A 23338-nucleotide genomic window follows, 5' to 3' on the forward strand; every position below is an offset into this window, starting at 1 on the left:
ATAGCAAGTTAGTGAGGCCCTGCCTCAAAATAAAAATTAAAAAAAGGGTTGGGGGTGAGGCTCAGCGGTATATTGCCCTGGGTTAAATCCCAAGTACCCCTAAAAAGTCAAATACTAGAGAAGAAGGTAGATGATGTGGCCTGTTTGATCTTGCCCAGGAACTCTCCTATATTATCTATGGCATAGTCTGTCACAGAATCACGTGTGACAGTCTCAGGTATGCATAGGAAAAAAAAGTTCTTTGTGTTTTTTGATACTTTTCTGAGTAAAGGGATGATGAAATTTTCTTTTCATTTGGATCCATTTTATTCATGATAATAAAAATGGTTTTTGGTTTTTTCCTTACATGCATCTGAAGAGCTCTAGGTCTACTATGGATTCTTTAGTGTTGTTTTTAATAGGTGGAGAAATAACAAAGAATAGAACAGAGCCATCCTCTGTTCCAGATCAACTTTTGTCCCTTCCAGTGCCTCTACACCTGGCACCTTCTCACTCTGGGCTTTGAGAACTCCTCACACATCCCCACACCTTCTGCCTGACTCTCTGTGTTCATTTAGTCACATCTGCAGATATATTTATTCTTGTTACTCAAATGCCTTATGTGGACCTTGCTTGGGTCTTAGTGCGAATAATCCAACTTTAAAGAAATCCTATGGAACAACTGGAGAAATCTGAATGCTAAATAGTTGCTGAATTTAAGGAATTCAAACGTTGGCATGGTAGGAGAGTAGTGTGATTACGTTTAGTAAAGACTCCTGACCTGTTAGACATAAATGCCAGCATATGCAAAGTGATATGGTGTCTGTCATTGGTTTCAAAATAATCCCATGTTAGTGGGAGAGAAGTAGGAAAGAATGTACCAGTTTCTTGTGGCTCCTATCACAGATTACTACAAACTACATGTTGAAACAACTTGGGAATTTTTTGACACCCCCAAATTAATCTATGTGTGCTTTCAATTGGAAAGGCAAAGTAAAGCCAAATAAAATACACTGGTATTTTTTTTAAAAATAAAGCGAATCAACCATGGGTTCTCTTAGAGAAAGTAGTTCTCAGGTTACCTAGCAAACAACTGAATTTAAAAAAATAAAAAATCCTATGACAGCTCTCTTGCCACACTGGAGTGTACTCTCTCACTCCCTTTTGCTTGCTCTCTCCCTGGCTCTCTCCCTCCTCCTCCCCTCCCCTTCCCTCCACCACTCCACCCCCTCACCCCACCCCCTCTGGGCAGCCTGCTGCCTTTCTTGTCCTTCAAATATAAACACCAGAAAATTACCTAGATATTCTTTAAATCCTTCTTCTCAGAAGATTCCTTTGGCTCAAAAAAGAGAGGTAAGAAACTTGTTTTGGTTGTTGTTGTTGTTTCCTGCTTTCTCAACTGAGCTAAATTGTACTACGTGTTCAAAAACAAAATGAAAGAAAAACTAAAATATGCTTCTAAAAGTTCCCTTCACATTCCTTTCACAATTTAAAATTTGAGCCCATAAAGTTTTAAAAGACTTTTCTTAATCTTAACTTATTTCATTTGCCAAGCCCAATTTATATATTTTAAATTATAGGACCTAGATATGACTATGCGTTTCACAGACAAAAACTATAAAATCTATTTCTGTTTATGCATTTGTGTCTATATATGTTTATTTTATAAATGTGTGATTTTTTTCTACCACTGATATATAAATGCTGTATTTTAATTAATTTAAGCAAAAAATGTGTGATTTTTTTCTACCACTGATATATAAATGCTGTATTTTTAAAAAATTTAGCAAAAAATGTGTGATTTTTTTCTACCACTGATATATAAATGCTGTATTTTAATTAATTTAAGCAAATTAACTCAGCACTTATAATAAATAAAACTTATCCCCTTAAAATTCATATAGAGTAATTAATCCAAATCACTTTTGTTCATATGAGTTAATAAACCTTTGGTAAATAAAGCCAGTTTTGAAATAGTTAGTAAAATAAAATAAAAAGTTCAAATTTGTCAGTATTTAAATATAATGGACAGTTTTGCATGGGTCTGCTGGTCAAACAGGTTATATTGTCTCTGCTAAATGTTGTAAGGCCATAAAACAGTTGCTACTTTGATATTTCTGATGCTTGCTTGATTTGTCAGTGAGTTAAAGCTGTAAGGGCCAGCTGTTGGGATCCCAAAGCCCTGCACATATCTTATTTTGAACTATGTCTTCAGTTTTTAGCCTCTGGATTCTAAGGTCTAGGCAGGTGGCCATGGTAAAATCTGGGGACATGTGTGTGTCTGAAACTCCTGGACCTCCAGCTACAAGGCAAAGCTAAACAAATAGGGCTTATTCTCCCTGGCTGGGTTCTGCCTGCTGGCCATTATGTAAGGGGTCAGAGCCCACAGGCATTCACAGCTGCCTGTTTTCTGTCCTAGGTTCTACACTCAGTGTATAAATCAAAGGACCCAGACCAGATGGGCCCTGTTTCATAGCTGCCCTGAGAGCCATATAGGTGCTTGGGCCACCACCTAACTAGGGAGAAGGAGGGATTGGAAAGGATAGTGTCTGATGTCTCAGAGGCCTTGGTTAAAACAAGGCTGGCTAAAGCCAGGCATGGTGGTTCATGCCTATAATCATCTGGGGAGACTAAGGCAGGAGGATTGCAAGTTCAAGGCCAGTGTCAGCAACTTAGTGTGCCCCTAAGTAACTGAGTGAGACCCTGTCTCAAAATAGGGCTGAGGTTGTGGCTCAGTGGTTAAGTACCCTTGGGTTCACTTCCCTGTAAAAAAATTTTTTTTTAAAGACGAGGCTGGTGCTGGAGTTGTGGCTCAGTGGTAGAGTGCTTGTTTAGCAATGCGGTCTATTCTCAGGACCACATACAAAAAAAGAAAAAAAAGGTCCATTGACAAATAAACAATATATATGTATATTGTTTATATATATAACCAGATGGATAGAAACTAGTAAGTAGTGGGGAAAGATGCAAAGAATGGTGTAAATATGAGGATATATTTTTGGTATAGAAACTTAAAAAGAGAAAAATAATTTTTTGTTGTTGTGTGAGAAAGAAATTTGTGATAGAGTAAAATTTTTATCTGACAGTTGAATGACTAGATTGCTCCAGAATGAAAAAATATATGTGCAATATAGAACTAAAGATGTAAGCAATCATGAATGGTTTGTAAATGACAAATCTTATTAATGAAAAGTTGTATGTGATCAAGTTGGCTATAATTAAAAAAAAAAAACTTTTTATAGATTTGTCTAAAAGTTAGGCATCCACAAAGTTGAAGAAAAAATTTAGTTCTTTGTGTTTAAAGCAATAGTGTTTTCTTAAAATAGTGATCTGTTCTTAATAAAAACTTGCAAGATGTTTGGTTTTTAATTCCAAAATATGCTTTTTAAAAAAAATTTCAACCATTTTCTGAATTTTGCTTTTCCTTTTTACAATATACATTTTAAAAAATTTTTTTAAATTTTAAATTAGTTACACATGATAGTAGAATGCATTTGTGCACTTTGATATGTCATACATAAATGTGGTGTGCAATCACTTTTCTGATTGTACATGTTGTAGAATCACATTGGTCATGCAGTCATATATGTACATACAGGAATAATGTCTGTTTCATTCTACTATCCTTTGTATTCCATATTCCCTCACCTCCCTTCACTCTCCTCTACTTAACCTAAAGTAGCTTTATTCTTCCTTAGCACTCCCCTGACATTATGAATTAGCATCCTCATGTCAGAGAAAACATTCGGCCTTTGGTTTTTTGAAATTGGCTTGTTTCACTTAGCATGATGTTCTCTAACTCCATCCATTTACTGGCAAATGTGATAATTTCATTCTTCTTTAAAGCTGAGTAATATTCTATCAAATGGAACCACTATTTAGCAGAGCTATTCCACTCTTCGGTCTATACCCAAAGGACTTAAAATCAGCATACTACAGTGATGCAGCCATGTCAAAGTTTATAGCAGTTTAATTCACAACAGCTGAATTATGGAACCAACCTAGGTGCCCTTGAATAGATGAATGGGTACAATATGCAATTAGGTGTGACTCCCTCAATTCTTTGGTTGGCTTCTATAAATGTATTATTTTTTCCCAGTTCTGACTCTGCTGTTAGGGCCCAAATTAAAAATGTTTATCTAACAGTCATGTATTTCCCTGCTCCAAGGACTAGTTTGACACCCTAGGGACCTAAACTGCTTCCCTGCAGGAGAAACAATCACAACACAGGATTTTCTTTACCTTTTGGTAACTAACCTAAAAAGCACAGAGCTTGTGTTTTATCAAGATGTTTTTTTTGTTTCGTTTTGTTTTTCTTTTGCTATCTTAATTAAATTTTGATTACTTAAAAAAGAAAACCTGGGCCTTTGAAGAATAAAGGTTTTTAAAATTTATTTGTTTGAAAGTCATGATCACTTTATAGGTGGTTAAATCTGGTTTATAAATCACAGTGACTAAATAAATAGCTATTATTTCACAGTAACCTATAATCTTATTTTGATCAAGTGTTTGAAACCCTTAGTATATGACATACTTCCACAAATCAGATTCTAAAATTAAGTCTTTTGGGATTCAAGAGAACTTTAAATATTTCATAAGACCCTGGAAGGCTGAGAAAACATAAACTAGCTTGTTTGATTTGTTACATTACATGGAAAAATGGATGTTAAAAATGGTGTTTAACCTTCTTTAAGTCATATTTGCATAACTGTGCTATTAACATGTTTATTAGTATTAGTTTGTAGGTTTTCTCATTGGATGGAAGCCTTTCCTTATAGATAAGCTACTGCTATAGAACTATGGAACAAATCATCTAAAGTGCATCTAAAATGATCATGAGTCCAAATTGGGAGATTACGCAGTGATAAAAGTCCTTATTTTGCTGGAAAATCAGACAAATATCTGTAGAATCTGACCAATTCTAGAGCATTTATGTTATTATATACACTCAATTGGTAAAATGTATAGACTCTGACACTGCCATAGCCCAGAGCTCTTCCCATAATTGTGTCCAATTTAATGCCTATCTCCCTTAGAGAAAGCATCTTTCTCCATTTAAAATCATGACAAAAACCCTATGCACTTTGTCCTGTAGCCCTGCACTCTTAAATCACACAAGGAGGAATTCTTGCATACTGTCAAGAGCTCACCAAAGTTGTCAATAAAAATCCATTGGGCTAGTGATGGAGCTCAGAGGTAAAGCATGTGCTTAGCATGCTCATGTCCCTGATTCAATCCTCAGTGCCAATCACTCAATAATTAGTCTTCAGTAAAACAATCTTTGCACAGTGTGCTCCAGGAAGACAAAGATCCCCTTCCCCATAGTTTATAGGTCACTGCAACCAAATGAAAAGGACCATATGAAGATGGTCTAAACCACAAGACATGTCTCTAGGGAGCTGACCCTCCTGCTGAGCAAGAAAAATCTCTGTGCTGTTCTGACCCAGCCCTAAAGGACTTCCCCCCCGCCCCCCGCCTTTGCTCATGTTCTGAAATCACCAAATAATTTCTCCCTTGTGAGCCATGATTCCTGGGAATGAGCCTTCCCAGCTCAGTGGGATTTCCTGTGCACAGCAAGAAACACTAACTACAGAGATAACCTCACCTGTATGGTCTTTGGTGAAGATTTTTTGTGACAAAGGGAAAATGATAATACAGAAAACTAAATGTCTTCAGAACAGTAAAAAAGAGAGGAAAAATCCTTTTCTAAGCCTTAGAGATTTTACTGGTGTGGTAAAACAATACTTCACAAAGTTTGAGAAATACTAAATGTGTCATTTTGTCTTTTGACCTGGACACCCCAGCGCATATACAAAATACATGACCACCTGATTGACACAGAATTTGAGCCATCTTGCCAATTCTCCCTGGATGATGCAAAGCTGGGGCACTGACATTCTTTTTGTTATGATAATCTCAGTCCTGCTTAACCTTAGTGAAGTATTCAGTTGTTATCTATATTGCCACTGTGTTCCCATGTGCAAATCTATTCTGCACCAGAATAAAATGGTGTTTTCAATTATGATTTTTTTTTTTTTTGGTTTACATGCCTAATGTCACAGTGGAAGTTTCAAATCTGTCTAAATCTTTGCATTCCATTCATGAAAGCTGTGCAGATTCCTCAAAAACCCCAATCCTCACTGACAGGCAGAGAGAATAAAATCTGTCAGAGTGTTTTGGTTAAACTTTCTTTGCCAACCCCGAAAAGCAACATATTAACCAACAGTTTTCTGATAAGAAGATGACTTGGCATTTTCCTTCTGGTCCAGTAGAGAAACTTGTGGTCGCTGGTGACTTTTCCTTAATTAGACTCTACTCAGTACTGGGAGGAGTTATTTCAATGAATAAGTGGTTCCTAAACACACTAGGGACTCTTTCTCATTGTGGTGTTGTGGAGCTAAGAAGGAGCTGTCCTTAATAGGTAAGTAATGATCTAATCAATTGTCCTACATGTCTTCACATGCTCATTTTTAGATAACAAGAAAAATATGTTAAAATATCTGTAGCTACAAGTAGAAGTCTGTCTTGTGTTCACATTAAGCCCTGTTTTTGTGCTTAGGCGACAGTTCAAGAATTATTGAATCAGTTTCTGTTGGATACATCTTTACAGAAATGTTGATAAGAAGAATTTAGAAAACTAGGGCAGGAGAGTTTCATGGTATGAGAAAAAAAAAATGTCAGCAAGAAAAAAAGAAAAGAGAGATGAGCACAGCATAGACCAACTGAGGCTGTGACTAGTGAAGAGGGATGTAGGAGCTTATGCTAGAGTTTTTTTTTTTTTTTTCTATAAAAGTCATCAACATACAACTGTGAATTATGTTACTGTATTGCAACTTAGCCTGTGAAGATCAAAATTAAGATTTATTATGATATAGAAAATGTAGTCTGAATATCAGAGGAACTAGACTTTATTTCACTCTTTGCTACTAATCAACCAGATAGCAAGTCTTACCTCTCTGGGGTTCACCATCTCGTGGAAAAACAGGAGAATGACTAAGTAAGTTTTCTTAACCTTGACAAGACTACCCACTTGGCCTGAGTGTGGGGGGCTGTCCTGCTTATAGAAGGATATTCAGAGGCGTCCTAGGCTCACCACACCTGATGCTATAGCACTTCCTAAGCCTCCACTGTGTAGGCCTTGATGCCAAGAAACCTCTCCAGACATTGCCCACCAGCCTCAGCATTGGCAAAGCAGTGCCACTGAACTGAGGATTATTGGGAACATGATTTCCCAGGTGATAACACTCAGAAGTCTACATGCAAAACCTGACAGTCACTGGAGCGTGTAACTAGTTCTTAAAAGCACAGGAACACTTACCTGAATGCACGAGTTATTAGAATTGGAATTTAAAAGCCAGCAATGCACTGCACGAATGTTAATATTGGGAAGAAGGAAAGTTTCTATAAAGGAGAGACTGAGTTCCAGGGAGAATGTCTGAAAATCCAGGTGACAGAGAAGCCAGGGTCTACCAGAATCACAGGACATAGTGCAGCACCTCTGGGAGAAGATACTGAAATGACAATGAAGAAAAGCATGTTGCAAGAGGCTGCAGAGAGGGTTTGGAGAAGGATGAGCTGTGATCCTGGTTTACAGTGTAGGAAGCAGACACCTGGGATGCTGAGAGCCATAGCCAAGTAGGAATGACGCATGGCATTTTGCTTTGAAAGGTGACCCTGCTCAGGGATTACGGTGGCTCCAGGTTTAGGGTGGATCAGGTTTAGGGTGGATCCTGCTGGGAATAGGGCGTATCCTGCTGCCTCAGGCACCCCCTCCTTGAGTTCCCATGGAGTTCTCCCGGGGTTCTGAGAGAATTGGTACACAGAGCCCGGTGGAGGATGTGTATTTTCCCCAGAACATGCGTGTAGAGAGCCGGTGAGAGTTCGGGAATAAAGAGTTGCTGTTTGAATCTACAAGGCTTTTGTGGTGGCTCAGTTATTTTGTGCCCAGCCAGACTGCGGCACTGTGAGGCAAAATCCATTCGGTGTGGAGATAGAGAGGCTACCCTAGTAACCAATAGTTCATTTGGTTAACAGCAGGGTCCTCAGTTCTCTGAGGCTGACAGGATTCTTCCCTTGTGCTGACTTACGTGATGAGCAGAATCATGGTTCTGATACAGGAATTAGAAATCAGGATCAGGTCCTTGGTCCTCCAGTGTTGATGATTAAACACCTGTGTAACACTGAGGCAGAGTAGAAAGCAAATTTGATTTAAGAGACAACAGAGAAATTATATATATATTGAGAGAGAGAGAGAGAGAGAGCGCCACTCCTCTGGAGAGGAGCTGGGGACCCAGAGCTGGTGCCCCTGGGAGTGGGATGTCTTGAATTTTTATAGATGTCATGTTTTTTTCCTTCTCCACCTCCTCTTCCTATCATGCCTACATGACCAAAAGGCAGGAACAAAGCTGCCCAGGGGGGCAATTCCTTGTGTTGGAGAGTGTGATTCTTCCCTCCCCTGGAGATGTTAGCAACTGCTTGATGGGGAAGTGCTCTCTACCCATTTCCTTTTCTTTGATAATCTGGATACCTGTCCTTTGCCCTGGTCTCAGATCCTGGGTTGGAATGCCCAGAGACCCATAAAGTGAAGTCACTTCCAGAGTCATTCTGATCTGTCAGGTGTCTATAATGCTGTGTCCCTGACTAGATTTAAACCCCTTCAGGGAAGAGACCAAGTCAGACTGGTACCTTGCTCCCTGTAACCTCGTCCTTGCTTGGAACATGGAAACTGCTCCAGAGTTCAATGGACAAAACAGAGATAGAGATAGATGGATAGTACATGATGGGTGCATGGTCAGTTGGTAAGAAGGATGGATGGAAAGAGAAAGGATTTACAGGATACCCAATGTGCTCAGATGCACACAGATGAGTGCCCAGGAACTGGAGAAACAGTGAGCATCCATGCCTATTACAAGTGTATGCACATTATTTCAATGCAATTTCTGAAAAGTCCTCATAGTTAGCTGCAATTCAGTGTATTTTCAGAAAAGAAAATTGAGAGTCAGAAAATTAAACAATCTCAGCTCTTGAGTTTTCACATCAGAGGGTTTCAAGCAAGACACAAAATTAATGAAAGTAAAAAGAAGAATGAGGAAAACTTTCACTTTCCATGAGGCTCAGTTAAAGAGAAAGGGGGTGGGGAAAGCACCTTCAGGAGAGAGAGAGGGGAAAGAAACAAGGAACTTCTTTGTGTCCCAGGTTTTATGGGGTTGAAGAAGATTGTTAGAAGGTCCCACCCAGGTATTGCCTCTGGGCTCTGGATTGACAGACTACAGTACCTAACAACCAAAGGGCAACTCTTGGTCATCTTGGCCTGACTGACAGGTCTTCATTAAATCTAGCTTTATAGAATTTAAGGTTAGGGGGCTCCAGTCTGAATCATCCTGCTTTTCTCAGCCTGAAAAATCTCTGGTCTGTGTTGTTTGTGTAGGGTTTTGTTGAAGATGTCTTAGCAGGTAAGCCCTCTGAGCAAACATATCCTTGTCCTTTGTCTTTTGGCCCTCGAATTCATCTGTCTTCCTCCATTTGTAGGAGGAATAGAGCTGAGACCAGGCAAAGGTCCTGATATAGCCATCTTGTTATCAATTGCAGCTCCAATGAGGAAGGGCTGTTGATGAACCATGTTGTTCTGTATTGAGTATTTTCCTAAACTCTGACCCACTGTTCATGCCTAACTCTTGCTTAATAGTCATAGAGGGGACATTCACAAGTAGGGACTAACTATGTGTGAGGAAGCTGTGTGGGACCCCAGCAAGGCATCCACTCTCTTGCTCCCACTTTCTGTGCACCCAGCAAAGCTTCATGGGGACCTTTGTCCCAGGCTTGGCCTGGCCTTTGGAAACCTCACATTCAGAAGCTGGAGAAAGTCACTTAAAAGAAAGAGCATCATAATAGAGCCTTATGTAAGGTAAAACTTACTTCCCTGTGTAACAGGATCCTTAGTCAACAGCTGGAGAAAGCCCAGTGTAAAGATTTGAATCATTTGAATCATGTGACTCTGTGAACCTTTGTTCTGAGCAACTGAATGCACCTGGCAGCTGGGTGAGTTTCAGTCTCCTTCCCTTGTGCTGACCAAGCCTCCTCCACTTCCCTCCTGATAAAGAACAATGGACTTCCTAACAGACTGAGAGTTGATTCAGTGTTTCTAAAGGAGTTAAAGGTCAGATTTTTTTGTGACACATTTTAAAATATGGATATTTAAAACACTTTGATACCTAAAATTCAATCACACACAATTTTTCAGAAATACTTCTAATGGTTAAAAACAAGTATATTTTTTGCGTTAAACTCAATAACAAAACTTTGCAAGAAGACAGAATGTTTTATCATAGAACTTCAGATTAAATGTAACTGTCTTCCCTTGAAGTCCTCTCATTAGGACTCCTGCTTTCAGTGAGTCTACTGTGATTGTATTCACACTCATGATAGTAAAGTCACCTCAGTTCCAGAAGCCACTTATTTTCATTCTCTGATTCTTCGCTGTGCTCCACCCCCTGAGCAGCCTGAGACACAGCCAGGGCCATTGAAGCTCCTTCACTGGAAGCCATCAGTGTGACTAGTACCACTTACAGTGGCCATCTGAGCACACACATGCACACACTCCTATGCACACTCCATACACATAACTGAAGTGAAACCTTCTCCAAACATTACTTACCCTTTCTGCACCCTGATATTTGCTGTTCCTTTCTGATTCATTTACAAAATTAATGGATCTCACAATCCACAGAAGGATTGCTTTGCATATTCTGAAAATCAATGACAGAAATTCAAGCCTAGACTTTGGTTTTGAACAAAGGTGAGTTTGAACTCTGGTTCATCACTTCATATGGGCAAGTTCTTTTAGAAATCACATCGTCCCCAACTGTAAAATGATCACATACTATGAAGTCCCCTGAGGATTAGTTTCTTTTAAGTTAAACTTGTGATAAATTTGTGGCATTCTGAGGGCGTGGCTAGCATTTAACCATGAAGTGAATGTAGCACCATCCCTTTGCTAGATCACACAAAAAGCTGTAGAGTGTGGCATTCCAAAAAAGAAAGGAATCAGCAACCTCTGCCTGTGGGAGGAACTGGGACCTTGTGAGCTACAAGTGAACAAATCCTGAGCCCTCATTTCTACTTCTGATGCAATGCAGCCTAACAGCCAAAGGACTGAACAGTGACTTTGCTCCTCTTGGTCCTTGCTGTTGGTGGCATCCTGATTTCAGAGCCTTCACAAATTCTCAAGGCCTTCACCTATGTGGTCCTAGACCCTCCTTGTTCTTGTTTCATGTTGTGATTTTTCATGTCCCCTGGTGACTTTGGTGTGACTGGACATTAGATTTCACTTCCATAAGGCTCAGTTTCATTAACTGAAGAGTGCAGACTAAATACAACTGGTCCCCAAAGCTGTGTGAATATTAAAAACATGATGTGTCAAATGAGGTTTGTATTGGGGTAGGTCCTGGCAGTTTTCAATACATTTTGGTTCTCTAGTTCTTTCTCTTCCCACTAAAATCTTCTGTCATCCACAGTGACCATGAGCCTGCCAAGAACAGTCACATTTTAACCAATGGGGAATTGAGACTGGTTTGTTGCATTATGAGGGTGACTACTGATGGGTGACCCATTGGACCTAGGAGTACATTTGAAGAACTTCTCTGACCCTGCCACAAAGAAGGCAGGTCCTTCTTCAGTATAGCCGGTTCTACCATACATCTTAACGTACCTCTTTTGATATGATGGTCTTGAAACCTTCAATCCCTGTTCACTGCTTCTCCTGGAAAAGGCCACTGACTCAAGGAAAATTTCTGGGGAAAAGAAAAAAGATTTATTGAAAATGTAGCAAATCAAATGCTACTTCCAACAAAGACCATGTTGCATAGGATTACAATGCAAGGCTTGTACTGTAAGTTGTGAGAATTGCATCACAGAAGCAGGTGCCAGATTAGTTACACATTCCAGTGTACTTAAAAATTTGGGGTGGCCTGCTTTTTTGATGCATGAATTGCTGTTGGCATAGGTCACAGGATGTTCTGGGTTCTGTAAATTGAAAGAAATTTTGCTGATTAGAAAGTCACATGTTCTTCTCTTTTTAGTTACTTTTCCCAGGAATAGCTCCTTTTGCATTTTTAGGATACACAAATTTATTTCCCCCACAGATCAGGTGAGATGGAAAAAGCATCTTTCCCCTGAAGGTCAAGGGGGTGATAACATTCTCTGAAGAACAATTTTTAAATCTCTTAGGTGGCCTCGGTCAGAGTTGTCTTCTACTTGCAAACTTAACCTAAGACTAACAATGTGTTGCCCAACTTTGTGAATCAAAAATTAGTCATTTTTTTAAAGCCAACTAAGATCAAGTGAAGCTAAAGGGTTTGTTTAGATTTTGCCATAGTGACAGTTTCATTTGCTCATGCACACTTAGGAAAACCCAGACACTGCTATCATGGCAGGGAAACCCATTCTTCACTACTTTGATGGACGGGGCAGAATGGAGTCCATCCGATGGCTCTTGGCTGCAGCTGGTGTAGAGGTAAGTTCTGGGTCAAATCATTTTAATTTGGATCTAATATTCACTGTTATTAGATACTTTTCTCACTTAAGCTAGGTGATATTTCTTACTGGTTACCATGTCATGAGTTGTGCTTTAAACAAAAGTGCCAATTTTAAGAGATTCACAGACATAACCAAATAAATTGTCAGTATTCTCATCAAAGACGATAAACATTAATGTAAAAAATATATCATAATTTGTGGAAGTTATCTGGATTTGTGTTTAAACAAACTGTAGAACATAATTTATAAAACTTATAAAAATTAGAAACATGACTATTGAATATTGATGATAGTAAATTATTATTAATGTTTTTGTTATTAGGGACTATGTTTAAAAATAACTTGGTATAGTTTTATATTTTAGAGAAACTAATTAAACTGTTTAAGAATGAAACACAGTCTTGTGTCCTGAACAATAAAGACACAGCCTGAGAAACCTGGCATTGGACAATTTTGTTGTGAAAACATTATAGAGTGTACCAACACAAAACCAGAGGGTGTAGCCTACTATATTGTGGGCTATATTGTGTGGCCTGTTGTTGGTAAGTCACACACCTGTATGCCATGATACTGTACCGAATACTGTAGGCAATTGTAACATAATGATAAGCATCTGTATATCGAAATGAAAAACACGCACAGTAAAAGTATGGTATAAAATATGAAAAACGGGACACCTAATTTCAGTACTCTACCAGGCCTAGAGTTTACAAGGTCTGGCAATTCCTCCAAGTGAGTCCATGAGCAGGTATTGAGTCAAAGTGAAGGCCCAGGTCACTACCTAATGCTGTAATTTGGACTTGAAAAGTTCATAAAGGCCCATGTTTTAAAGGTGTGTTCCTAGCCTGAGGCATCATTGGAAGGCAGTGGAATTATTTGGAGGTGGGGCCTAGTGGGAGGAGTTATGTCCTGAGGGCTTGCTTTTGAGGGGATAATGGGAATGCAGCCCCTGTGTCTCTCTTGGTTTCCTGATAGCCAAGATGTGAGCAGTTTGTTCCACCACATGCTGCCTGCCATGATGTTCTGCCTTGCCACCAAGCAACAGGGCCAAATGACCAGGGACCAAACAGTGATGACCAAAATAACCTGTTCCTCTTAAAAGTTGATTATGTTAGGTATTCCTTAAAATAATGAAAAACTGATTTAGCACAATGCACATTTTATGAATCTGCACACACAGGCTACACTCAGTTTATTAAAATGTTTTCCTTCCCAATAATAAATGAACCTCAGTTTACTGTAAAATTTTTATTTGACAAACTTTTTAATTTTTTTAACCTTTTGACTCTTTCATAATAACACTTAAAACTCAGACGTATTGTGCAGGTGTATAAAGTATTTTTATTCCTTATTCTCTAAGCTTTTTCCATTTTTAATTTTTATTTAATTTTATTTTAAAAATTCTTCTGTTACAAGTTAAGAAGCAAACAGAGATTCAGAATTAACATATCATTGTCTTCTACCTCCCCATGGTGTTCCACTGGAAGGTTTTGGGGGCAGTAAAAGGCATGGTTCTGTCCCCTCCCATGATCACAATGCTTTCTTCTGGTCTAGCTACTAAGGACATTTCTGATGCTTCTCCTGTGGAGGCATCACTGTGTAGAAATATGTGCATGGTGGATTGCTTGGTTTGCTTTTTTTTTCATTATATATATTTGCTTGGAAGCAAATAATGTACCATGAAAAGTCCTCTCTATTAAGGAAACTTAGTCATTCATTTGGAGGTTATGTTTTCAATTTAAAAAAAAAAAAATTTTTTTATATAAGCTATTCTCAGTGATCACAACTTTTTTTGTTGTTTTGTTTTTACAGTGCTGGGGATTGAACTCAGGGCAGGGTGTAAGATAGGCAAGTGCTCTACCACTAAGGGCTACACTGCAGCCCTCATGTTTTCAATATTTTGGTGGAACTTATGGAGGTCTACAAACACTTCTACAAAATGCTTCACTGAGTTTTCTTAGGGATTCTTCCTTTTCTTCTCCTTTAGTTTTCTATTCCCTAGCCTCTTCTTCAACTATGTATTCACTAATCAATGGGAAATTTTCAGTTCCTTTATAGTCTAATGGCACCATCTTTGTGTACCTAGTCAGTGATTGACTGAAACTTTGCTATGGGGCACATGACTGTGCATGAAATCTGGGGTGAGATTTCCTTTAAACTATTACCAGAGAAGAAGAGTGGGTGGGCACCTAGATGAAAGTCTGTTGATACCAGTTGATAATTGTTGAAATTGGTGAGGGATAAAGGAGCAACAGTATACTCAATTATGCATGTCATAAATTCCCATTTAAAAAGATCTAAATTCTACCATATAAGAAAATGAATGCAATTATACTGAAAATACACACCACAATTGTGAGGTGGGCAGGAGGGAGGAGACAGTAACAAACTGCCTATTAACCATGGAACTCGTCATTCAACATAATTGTGTGGACACCTATAAAGAACCAGGTTTTGTTTTAGGTCTTGGGGACACACAGTGAACTAGACAGATGAGGTCCCTGCCCTTGAGCAGCCCACACATCTGTGATGGATGGGATCAAGCATTTTTCAGGGTTGTGACGCATGCATTTTTCCTGATAGATGCAGTATAAATTTCCAGATAGCCTTGACCAGACTCTTCCATGTATATGTCCAGTCTCAAAAATCTTACCCCCTTCATATCACACATAGACAGGAGTGATTAAAGCTGGAAAGTATGTAAGGCTATTGAGTGAACTAATCAGGACTCACTTACCTTTTCTGCTTTTCAGTTTGAAGAGAAATTCATGAAAACTCGAGAAGACTTGGAAAAGTTAAGAAATGGTAAGAACAAATATCTTAATAACTCTTAAGAGTGTTCATAGTGGAAGACTGAAAACCAGACAATACTCATGTATTCGTGAGGATGGCAGTGCTGACGAAGGAGAGCTAAGAGGGTGGTTAAAATGTAAGACCTGGCAACTCTCTGGGAACTAAAAAAAAGTGAGGCCTTTGTGAATCCTTGCTAAGGAACAATCTCAGGGCCCCTTGCATGCCCTCTTCTTGCCTTTTTTTTATATGCTGAATGCAATTGGCTCCTGACCAGTTGCAGGCTCCCCACATTCTTTTAAAATAGCCCTGAAGTTGGGCTAAATGCTCAAATATTCAAGGACACACAATGTGTATGGATGGATGGGAAATTAAAACAGCTGTGAGATTCGAGGCTAAAAGTAAAGCAGTTGAATAAGTAAAAGAAGAAACAAAAACTAAAAATAAAGTGGTGGGTTACTTGAAAATTTACCAAGCAATATTTTTTCCCCTTTGCATCTTCATTTTCACAACTGTTCTACTTTGTGAACACGTCTGACCCACAGACATTTCATTCTGTTTGTTTTCTCTTTCCACAAGATGGGAGTTTGATGTTCCAGCAGGTGCCCATGGTGGAGATCGATGGGATGAAGCTGGTGCAGACCAAAGCCATTCTCAACTACATTGCTGCCAAACACAACCTCTATGGGAAGGACATAAAGGAGAGAGCCCTGTACGGTATATTTTCTATTTTAAATCAACAGATAACACAGGAAGAATTTAGATCCTTCCTTAAGTGAGATAAACCATGGCAGGGGGATCATGAACAGCACCAGGCTGACTCTGGGCATATTGCATAGTTTCTTTAGTATGAATGTGTAGAACACTCATATCCACGGTGATAGAATGTACATTAGTAGTTTCTGAGATCAATTTGGGAGAGTGCTTTGGAGATGCAGGAAGAGTAAGCTTGGAGTGGATTGAGGGCAGTGTCATGTAGAGAGGATGCGGTTCATGGAGTTTTGCAAATCCTGAGGAACTATGAATTCAGGAGGATGGTGGAATCCTGATTCCATTTGCTTAGCTTTAGAGGTTAAACTCTATGCAATAGCTTGGGACAGGGGAAGGATTTGAGTGTCTAGACTTGAAAGCCTGTGAAGGAAATATCTGAAGCACCTGATTTTCCATTTCCAAAAAGTACAAGACTCACAGGCAGGAACCTAAACTACCCTCTTCTTCTACAGATGGGTCAACTTGATGAGGGCTGGTGGAGTCTGTGTCAAGACATGAGGGTGATGCAAAGTATTTCATGTAGACTTGAAGAAGCCCACTGATGCAGCACTGGGGTTTAGGTCTCCACCCACCTTTACTGGAACTGCTTTATTGAAAATAACATGTTGTATGGAAATGTGGAAAGTTCCTCAAAAAGTTAAAGGGTTACCAATAACCCAGCAATTTCAGTACTAGGGATATACACAAGAGGAATAAAATACATTCTGAGTGGTATTTGTACACAAATGTTCATAGCTCATTATTCATAATACCCAGGAAGTGCAACTAAACTAGACATGCAATGCATGATTGAATGAAGGAAGGTTCTCTAGCCATACAACGGAATAGTATTTGCTGTGCAAAGAGATGAAGTACTGATGCATGTGGCAACATGGATGGACCTTGACAACATTATGTCACATAAAAGAAATCAGACCTAGGAGGTCACATATTGTATGGTTTATCTAGCATGAATGTGCAGAACACTCATATGCACAGGGACGGAAAGTAGATTAGTGGTTTTGGAGCTGGTAGGAGAGGTGGTATATATATTTTTGTAATCCATCCAGCATGGTAAAAATGTTGTGGAACTGGAAAATGTTAATATTCACAGAATTCTGTGAGTGTACTAAAAAATTCACTGAATAGTAGACGTTAACTGAGTGACAATTATGATGTGCACATTTGTCAATAAAACTGCTTTTAAAAAAGAATTTTGGAAAACCTGTTTGAAGCAAAAGAAATGAGGCTCTCCTATACTATACACATACTATAACTATATAAAGAATTGCACCAAATCTTGAGCGGGGGCCTCAAGAAATGCAATCATGATCAGCATTGGGCAATTATACATGGAAAATGTTAGGGAACATGATTTATGAGAAATAATTGGGAGTATGTGATTTCTAACATCGAACATGAAAATGATCCTGTGCTATATGATAGGAAGAGCGAGGGAGAGGGACTTGTCTGAGAGGCTGGGCCAGGGACTCTGTCTTCAGTTTACCTATGCACAGAGAGCATAGCCTATATGTATTACCAGTGTTTACAGACACCAAGTTCTCTAAAGTCCTTAACTTGTGATATCCCAGTGTACTCTTTGGAATCATATGTGGTCAGGTGTATTACAAAAATTTAGACATGTCTTCCCTATAGGTTGCTCTAAGAAATAAATGTTAATCTATAAATAAAACCCAGAAGATTGTAACTTGATTTTGAAGGGTCCCTACTGGAGGTGAATTATTTTGCTATTGAATGATGTGCTCTATTTTCTTGGATTTCTTTTTTTAAATTGATTTTTTAAAAAATAAATGACAGTGGATTGCATTACAATTCTTATTACATGTATACAGCACAATTTTTCATATTTCTGGTTAAATATAAAGTATGTTGACACCAATTCGTGTCTTCATACATGTACTTTGAATATTGATGTCCATCACATTCCACCATCATTGCTAATCCCCTGCCCCCTCCCTTTCTCTCCCTCCCCTCTTCCCTATCTAGAATTCATCTATTCCTCCCATGTTCCCTCCCCCTCCCTTCTCCACTATGAGTCAGCTTCCTTATATCAGAGAAAATATTCAGCATTTGTTTTTTTGTGGGGATTGGCTAATTTCACTTAGCATTATCTTCTCCAAGGCCATCCATTTAGCCTGCAAATGCCATGATTTTAATCTCTTTTATTGTTGAGTAAAATTTCATTGTGTATATATGATACTTTTTTTTATTTATCCATTCATCAACTGACGGGCTTCTAGGTTGGTTCCACAGTTTAGCTATTGTGAATTGTGCTGCTATAAACATAGGTGTAGCTGTGTCCCTGTAGTATGCTGTTTTTAAGTCTTTGGGGTATGAACCAAGGGGAAGGATAGCTGGGTCAAATGGTGGTTCCATTCCCAGTTTTCTGTTCTCTTGGATTTCAAAACTATAAAATCTGGGACAGAAGGCATTTGACAGAGTACTTGTCTTTTTTGCTTTCAGAATTGATATGTATTCAGAAGGTGTGGCAGATTTGAATGAAATGATTCTTTATTACCCATTCCTTCCACCTGGGGAGAAAGATGGACGCCTTGCCCAGATCAAAGAGAAAGCGAGAAACCGTTATTTTCCTGCCTTTGAGAAGGTAAGTGGAAGCTGTTTCACCTTCAGGGCACCTTCTAAACTGAAGGCTGATGGGAAGAAGCTAGGGCAGCCTAGAGCCCTTCTCAACTATGCTGTCACCAAATACAACCTCTATGGGAAGGACATAAAGAAAAGAACACTGTTTCATGCATTCTTACATCAATATGGGAAGGATTTAGGTTATAGTTTGAGTGAGAAGGACCAGGGTAGGGGGATCATGACCAGAATCAGGCTGGCACAAACACTAGCTTTCTCTTTATCTGGGAAAGGCTTGCCTATTGATGGGACAATCCAGCGGAAACAAGGGAAGAGTCACATAGAACAGGATGCAGCACAGCGATAAGAGTTTAGAGGGTGTCTCAGAGTTTCGAGAGCATTTTAGTCCTAACAGGTTATATTAGCACTTAGGAATGCTATGTGAACAATGCCACAGACTGGAAGGTTAAACATCAGACATATTTCTCATAGTTCTGGAGGCTCAGAAGTTACAGATCAAGGACTGGTGGATTGGTGTCAAGGTAGCCTTGCTTCTTGGTCCATGAATGGCTGACTTTGGGGTATGTTCTCCTATGACAGATGGGTCTGAGGTCTCATTATATGAGCAGTAGTGCCATTCCTGAGAACTCTTCCCACAGGACCTAATTATGTCCCAAAGGCCCCACCTAACAGCATTGGGATCACAACTTATGAGTTTGGGGGACTCAGACATCCTTCACATAACAGAAGCAGGAGAAAAACAGTGCCTGGGATCCCTTGGACATTGACCTTCACTTCCAGAGGGCCTTCTTGCATACTGATTTAATACTCTGGCACTGGAGGCATTGTATGAAGATAGAATGGGAGAAAGGCTTCCACTCGTGATACCAAGTTCAAAGTTTTAATTACTGGGAATCAAACTAGAATTCTCTATGTACAGAATTCATAGTACAGAATTAGGCCTTAGGCATTGGGAAGTTCTGAGGACACTGGAGATAAAGCTAAAAGAGTGCTCAAAATTATAGCATAAATATGATGTTGTGGTTTGTTCTCATACCAAGCAATTGTTCACACTTCTCTATGTATACTGAATCTGATAGGATGGTTGACAAAATATTTTGTTTAAGTGGGAGTGCCATGGGGTTTTTCTTTATGCTTCATCATTTCAATATTGCTGAGATATATAAACAAATTTCAAATATTAACCCAAAATTTCTTTTGTGAAAATATTAATACATCCATAGATATTAAAAGAAAGTTTAAAAACCCATAAGTACACATCCCAAAATAGCAGAATTTACATCTTATGATGTCAACTTTATCATGTGCCCATCTCTCTACTCCTGTTATGCCAATCAAACATATTGCTTTTCCCATGCATTTCATACTAAGATGCAGATGTCAGTGCAGTTCACACCTAGATAATGCAGCATGCAGATTGCAACGTAGTGTTCAAAGCCAATGTCACAAAAGATATGATGATTGAAGTTTGTATCTTACACACATAACCAGCAAATTAAGAAACCAGACAAGAGGAAAAACAGAGATACTGAATTGATATACTCATAGGTGCTTATTAAAGTGGAGACACTGGGGCTGGGGGTTGTAACTCAGTGGAAGTCCATTTGACTAGCATGTATGAGGCACTGGGATGGATTCTCAGAACCACATATGAATATATACAAAATAAAGGTCCATCAACAACTAAAAAATTATATTTTTTTAAAAAAGTGGAGACTGGAGAGAAAAAGAGAACAGAGGAGAAAGGAACATCCTGAAATGACCTGCTATGCCATTTAGAGTGTAGGGCTCATGGAAAGGCAGCACAGCAGATGTCACGCCCTTGGCATGTGTGGAAGACATAGGTCATGGTAAAGCGGTGTGAACAATGCAAAAATGTATGAAGGAGAATGAAAGGATCATGCTGGATTTCACAGAGGAGGGAGCAGAGCCCCACTTCTGACTCTCCCTTGTGAGTCACGGACCTAAAGAAAGATCTGCAGCTCCACATTGCCCAGGAGGCAGCAGTTGGGGAGAGTTGAGCTCAGAGGTTCTGGGACAAGCTGGGGCTCAGTCTGGTTATGTGTGTTCTTGACCTGACTCCTCCCATTCTGCAGGTGTTAAAGAGCCATGGGCAAGACTACCTGGTTGGCAACAGGCTGAGCAAGGCTGACGTTCACCTCACTGAACTTCTCTACCACACAGAAGAGCTGGACTCCACTATTCTGGCCAACTTCCCTCTACTGAAGGTGCTCTCTCTCAATTCCTCATAGAGGCCCACACCTCCCATCATGAATCTAACATCTAAACACTGGGGCTGGTGGTGTTCTGACTTCTGTCCATCTCTAGGCTTCACCCTCCCTTCCTTGGACTCCAGAAAGGTCTTCTAGGCTCTGGTTCTGTGGAATGAAAAGAATCTTGCTATGCAAGGACATTTAAAGTGGATGCTACTCTAAGAAGTATATTTAGCTTGGATAATAAGTGAAACCAAGGGCCCAGCTTTCTCTTCCCAGCCCCTATTCCATTTGAATTCTGATCATGACTTCCTTGGGAATCCCTTCATCCCATGTATGCCTTGTCTTTCCAGGCTGAGCAAGTCTCCTTCCATCTGTTTTCCTTCCTCCCCCTCACTCTGCAAACCCCCACCGCCCAACAATCCCATCTTTATCTCTCAGTGTGATAATTTGTAGCGCCAGCCACCTGGATTTGCTGGTCTATTTCTATTATCGTTTCTAACTCAGTTTTCCCATATCTTCTTTTCACTCTGTTTGAGTGATTCTTTTATCCATACATGGAAGGCACATGTCACATATTTTTTCTTATATCATTCAGTAGCAGTGAATCTACAGGATTAAAGTATAAGGCAGATGAGAAGAATGCTGGAACGGAATACAGTTTTAACTAGAAGTTGGGGGAATTGTTATTGAGCTTTATTTTCTAGCTCTTATCTTTTTTTCTCATTGGTGATGTTTCCCAGACAGCATGCTGTGCTGGTGGAGGGATTCAGACTTCCTGGTTGTGTTAATGAGTATTGGTTTGGGCTCCACTCTGAGGCTGTGGCCTGAGGCTCCACTTCTGCATTGCAGGCCCTGAGAACCAGAGTCAGCAACCTTCCCACAATGAAGAAGTTTCTGCAGCCTGGCAGCCAGAGGAAGCCCTTTGATGATGAAAAATGTGTGGAATCAGTAAAGAAGATTTTCAGTTAAATGAGGCTGACATGGAGACATAGCACATACAATACTGGGCTGTATTCAAAAGATGATCTTGATTACTATGAGGCTAACAAAGTTTACCCAAATTTAAATTAGAAATGAGCTATGCAGACTTCTTTGCAATACAGTCTATTTGGTTTTAGTGAGGTTTATACCCATGATTACTTCTTGGCTATCTCTTTAATTTGCATAGAATGAAAAAGTTTCTTAGGCTTGATCTATTAAGAAAAATTGTCTTGTATCATCTGTCATGAACTATCTCAAAGAAAATTAAGTAGAAATTTTCATCTGACACTCTGCTTAGGCAAAAATATTTTTTTCGCTTTATGTTTTGCTTCCTTTCTCACCAAAACACATAAAAACAACCTATAAAGAATCATTTTCTTTCAATTTTTTGCCTGTTAGTTATTCAATGTATATTTACCAACATGAAATATTCTGTGTTCTTGGAGCCAGATAATCAATGATGAAAAAAATACCTGCTGCATTCTGTACACTCATGGCAATGGATCTACTGAGAGAAACAAACAAAAAACAGATAAACCTAATCTAAAATCCTACGCAGCATGTGTATCACCTTCCTAAGGCTGCTACAAGAAATTCCTACAAACCTGCTATGGTTTTAAATAATGTAAATTCATTCCCCTACAGTTCTGGAGCTAAGTTGGAAGTCAAGGTATGAGCCATGCCATGGTCTCTCTGAAGGCTTTATGGAAGGCTCCTTCTTAGCCTCTCCCTAGTATCTGACAGGTGCTGGCCATTCTGGGAGTTTTTCAGTTTTTGTCACAACACTCTAATCTCCTCTTTCTTGGTCAAAGGACAATCTCCCTGTATGTGTTGTCTGTCCAAACTGCCCTCTTCTTATGAGGATACCACCATTTGGATGAAGAGCCACCCTATTCCAGGGTGACCTCACCTGTATTATTTCTGCAGAAACCCTTTTTCCAGATGAGGTCACACTGACAGGTAGTCAAGGGTAGGACTTAAACATAGGCCTCTCAGAGGACAGATTTTCTCCTACAACACCATGCTCAGAAGAGTTAATGTTGGGAGGGCACCATCAGTAGACATCTGCTGGGATCTGCAGATGAGACAAGGTTTCTCAAGGAGGGGAGTCATATCTAAGGTGAGATGAGCAGGAAGGACAATCTGTGCGGGGGGGTGGGGGGGTGGCACCAGCACTGGGCAGCAGGGGTAGAATCCAGGCAGAGGTCAGCACAATCAGTGGCCAAGAAGAAGCCAAGTACCAAGTATCTGAGGAAAGAGAACACAGCTGCTCTCAGGGGAGCATTAAAGCATAAGACAGGGAAGAGTGACCCTGAGGGGACATGAGGGGACAAGGCTCAGAGTAGGGAGTAAAGACTTTGAAGACCATAGAAACAAGTTAGATTTTGTCTTGAGCAAACTAAAAAGTCTTAAAGTAAAACCACACACCTTATCTTGCCCAAATGACATAAAATCATATTTAAAAA

The 23338-nt window shown here is 39.5% G+C and overlaps 1 protein-coding gene across 2 annotated transcripts; it reads left to right on the top strand.

The window, feature by feature from the left end:
* The first annotated feature begins 1192 nt into the window (after nt 1-1192).
* LOC114095073 (glutathione S-transferase alpha-3) lies at nt 1193-22256 on the top strand. Of its 2 annotated transcripts, none has more exons than XM_071613311.1 (7): nt 1193-1332; nt 12383-12490; nt 15267-15318; nt 15883-16015; nt 18538-18679; nt 20772-20903; nt 21741-22256. In XM_071613311.1, exons 2-7 carry the CDS (start codon nt 12404-12406, stop codon nt 21858-21860), a joined length of 666 nt encoding a protein of 221 aa, XP_071469412.1. In that variant the 5' UTR covers nt 1193-1332; nt 12383-12403; the 3' UTR covers nt 21861-22256. The 2 variants fall into 2 exon arrangements, with proteins under 2 accessions (XP_071469412.1, XP_071469413.1); XM_071613312.1 differs by lacking the exon at nt 1193-1332 and adding an exon at nt 6343-6400.
* Nucleotides 22257-23338: the final 1082 nt, after the last annotated feature.

This window comes from Marmota flaviventris, chromosome 6 (genome assembly GCF_047511675.1).
Source record: "Marmota flaviventris isolate mMarFla1 chromosome 6, mMarFla1.hap1, whole genome shotgun sequence".
Lineage (NCBI taxonomy): Eukaryota > Metazoa > Chordata > Mammalia > Rodentia > Sciuridae > Marmota > Marmota flaviventris.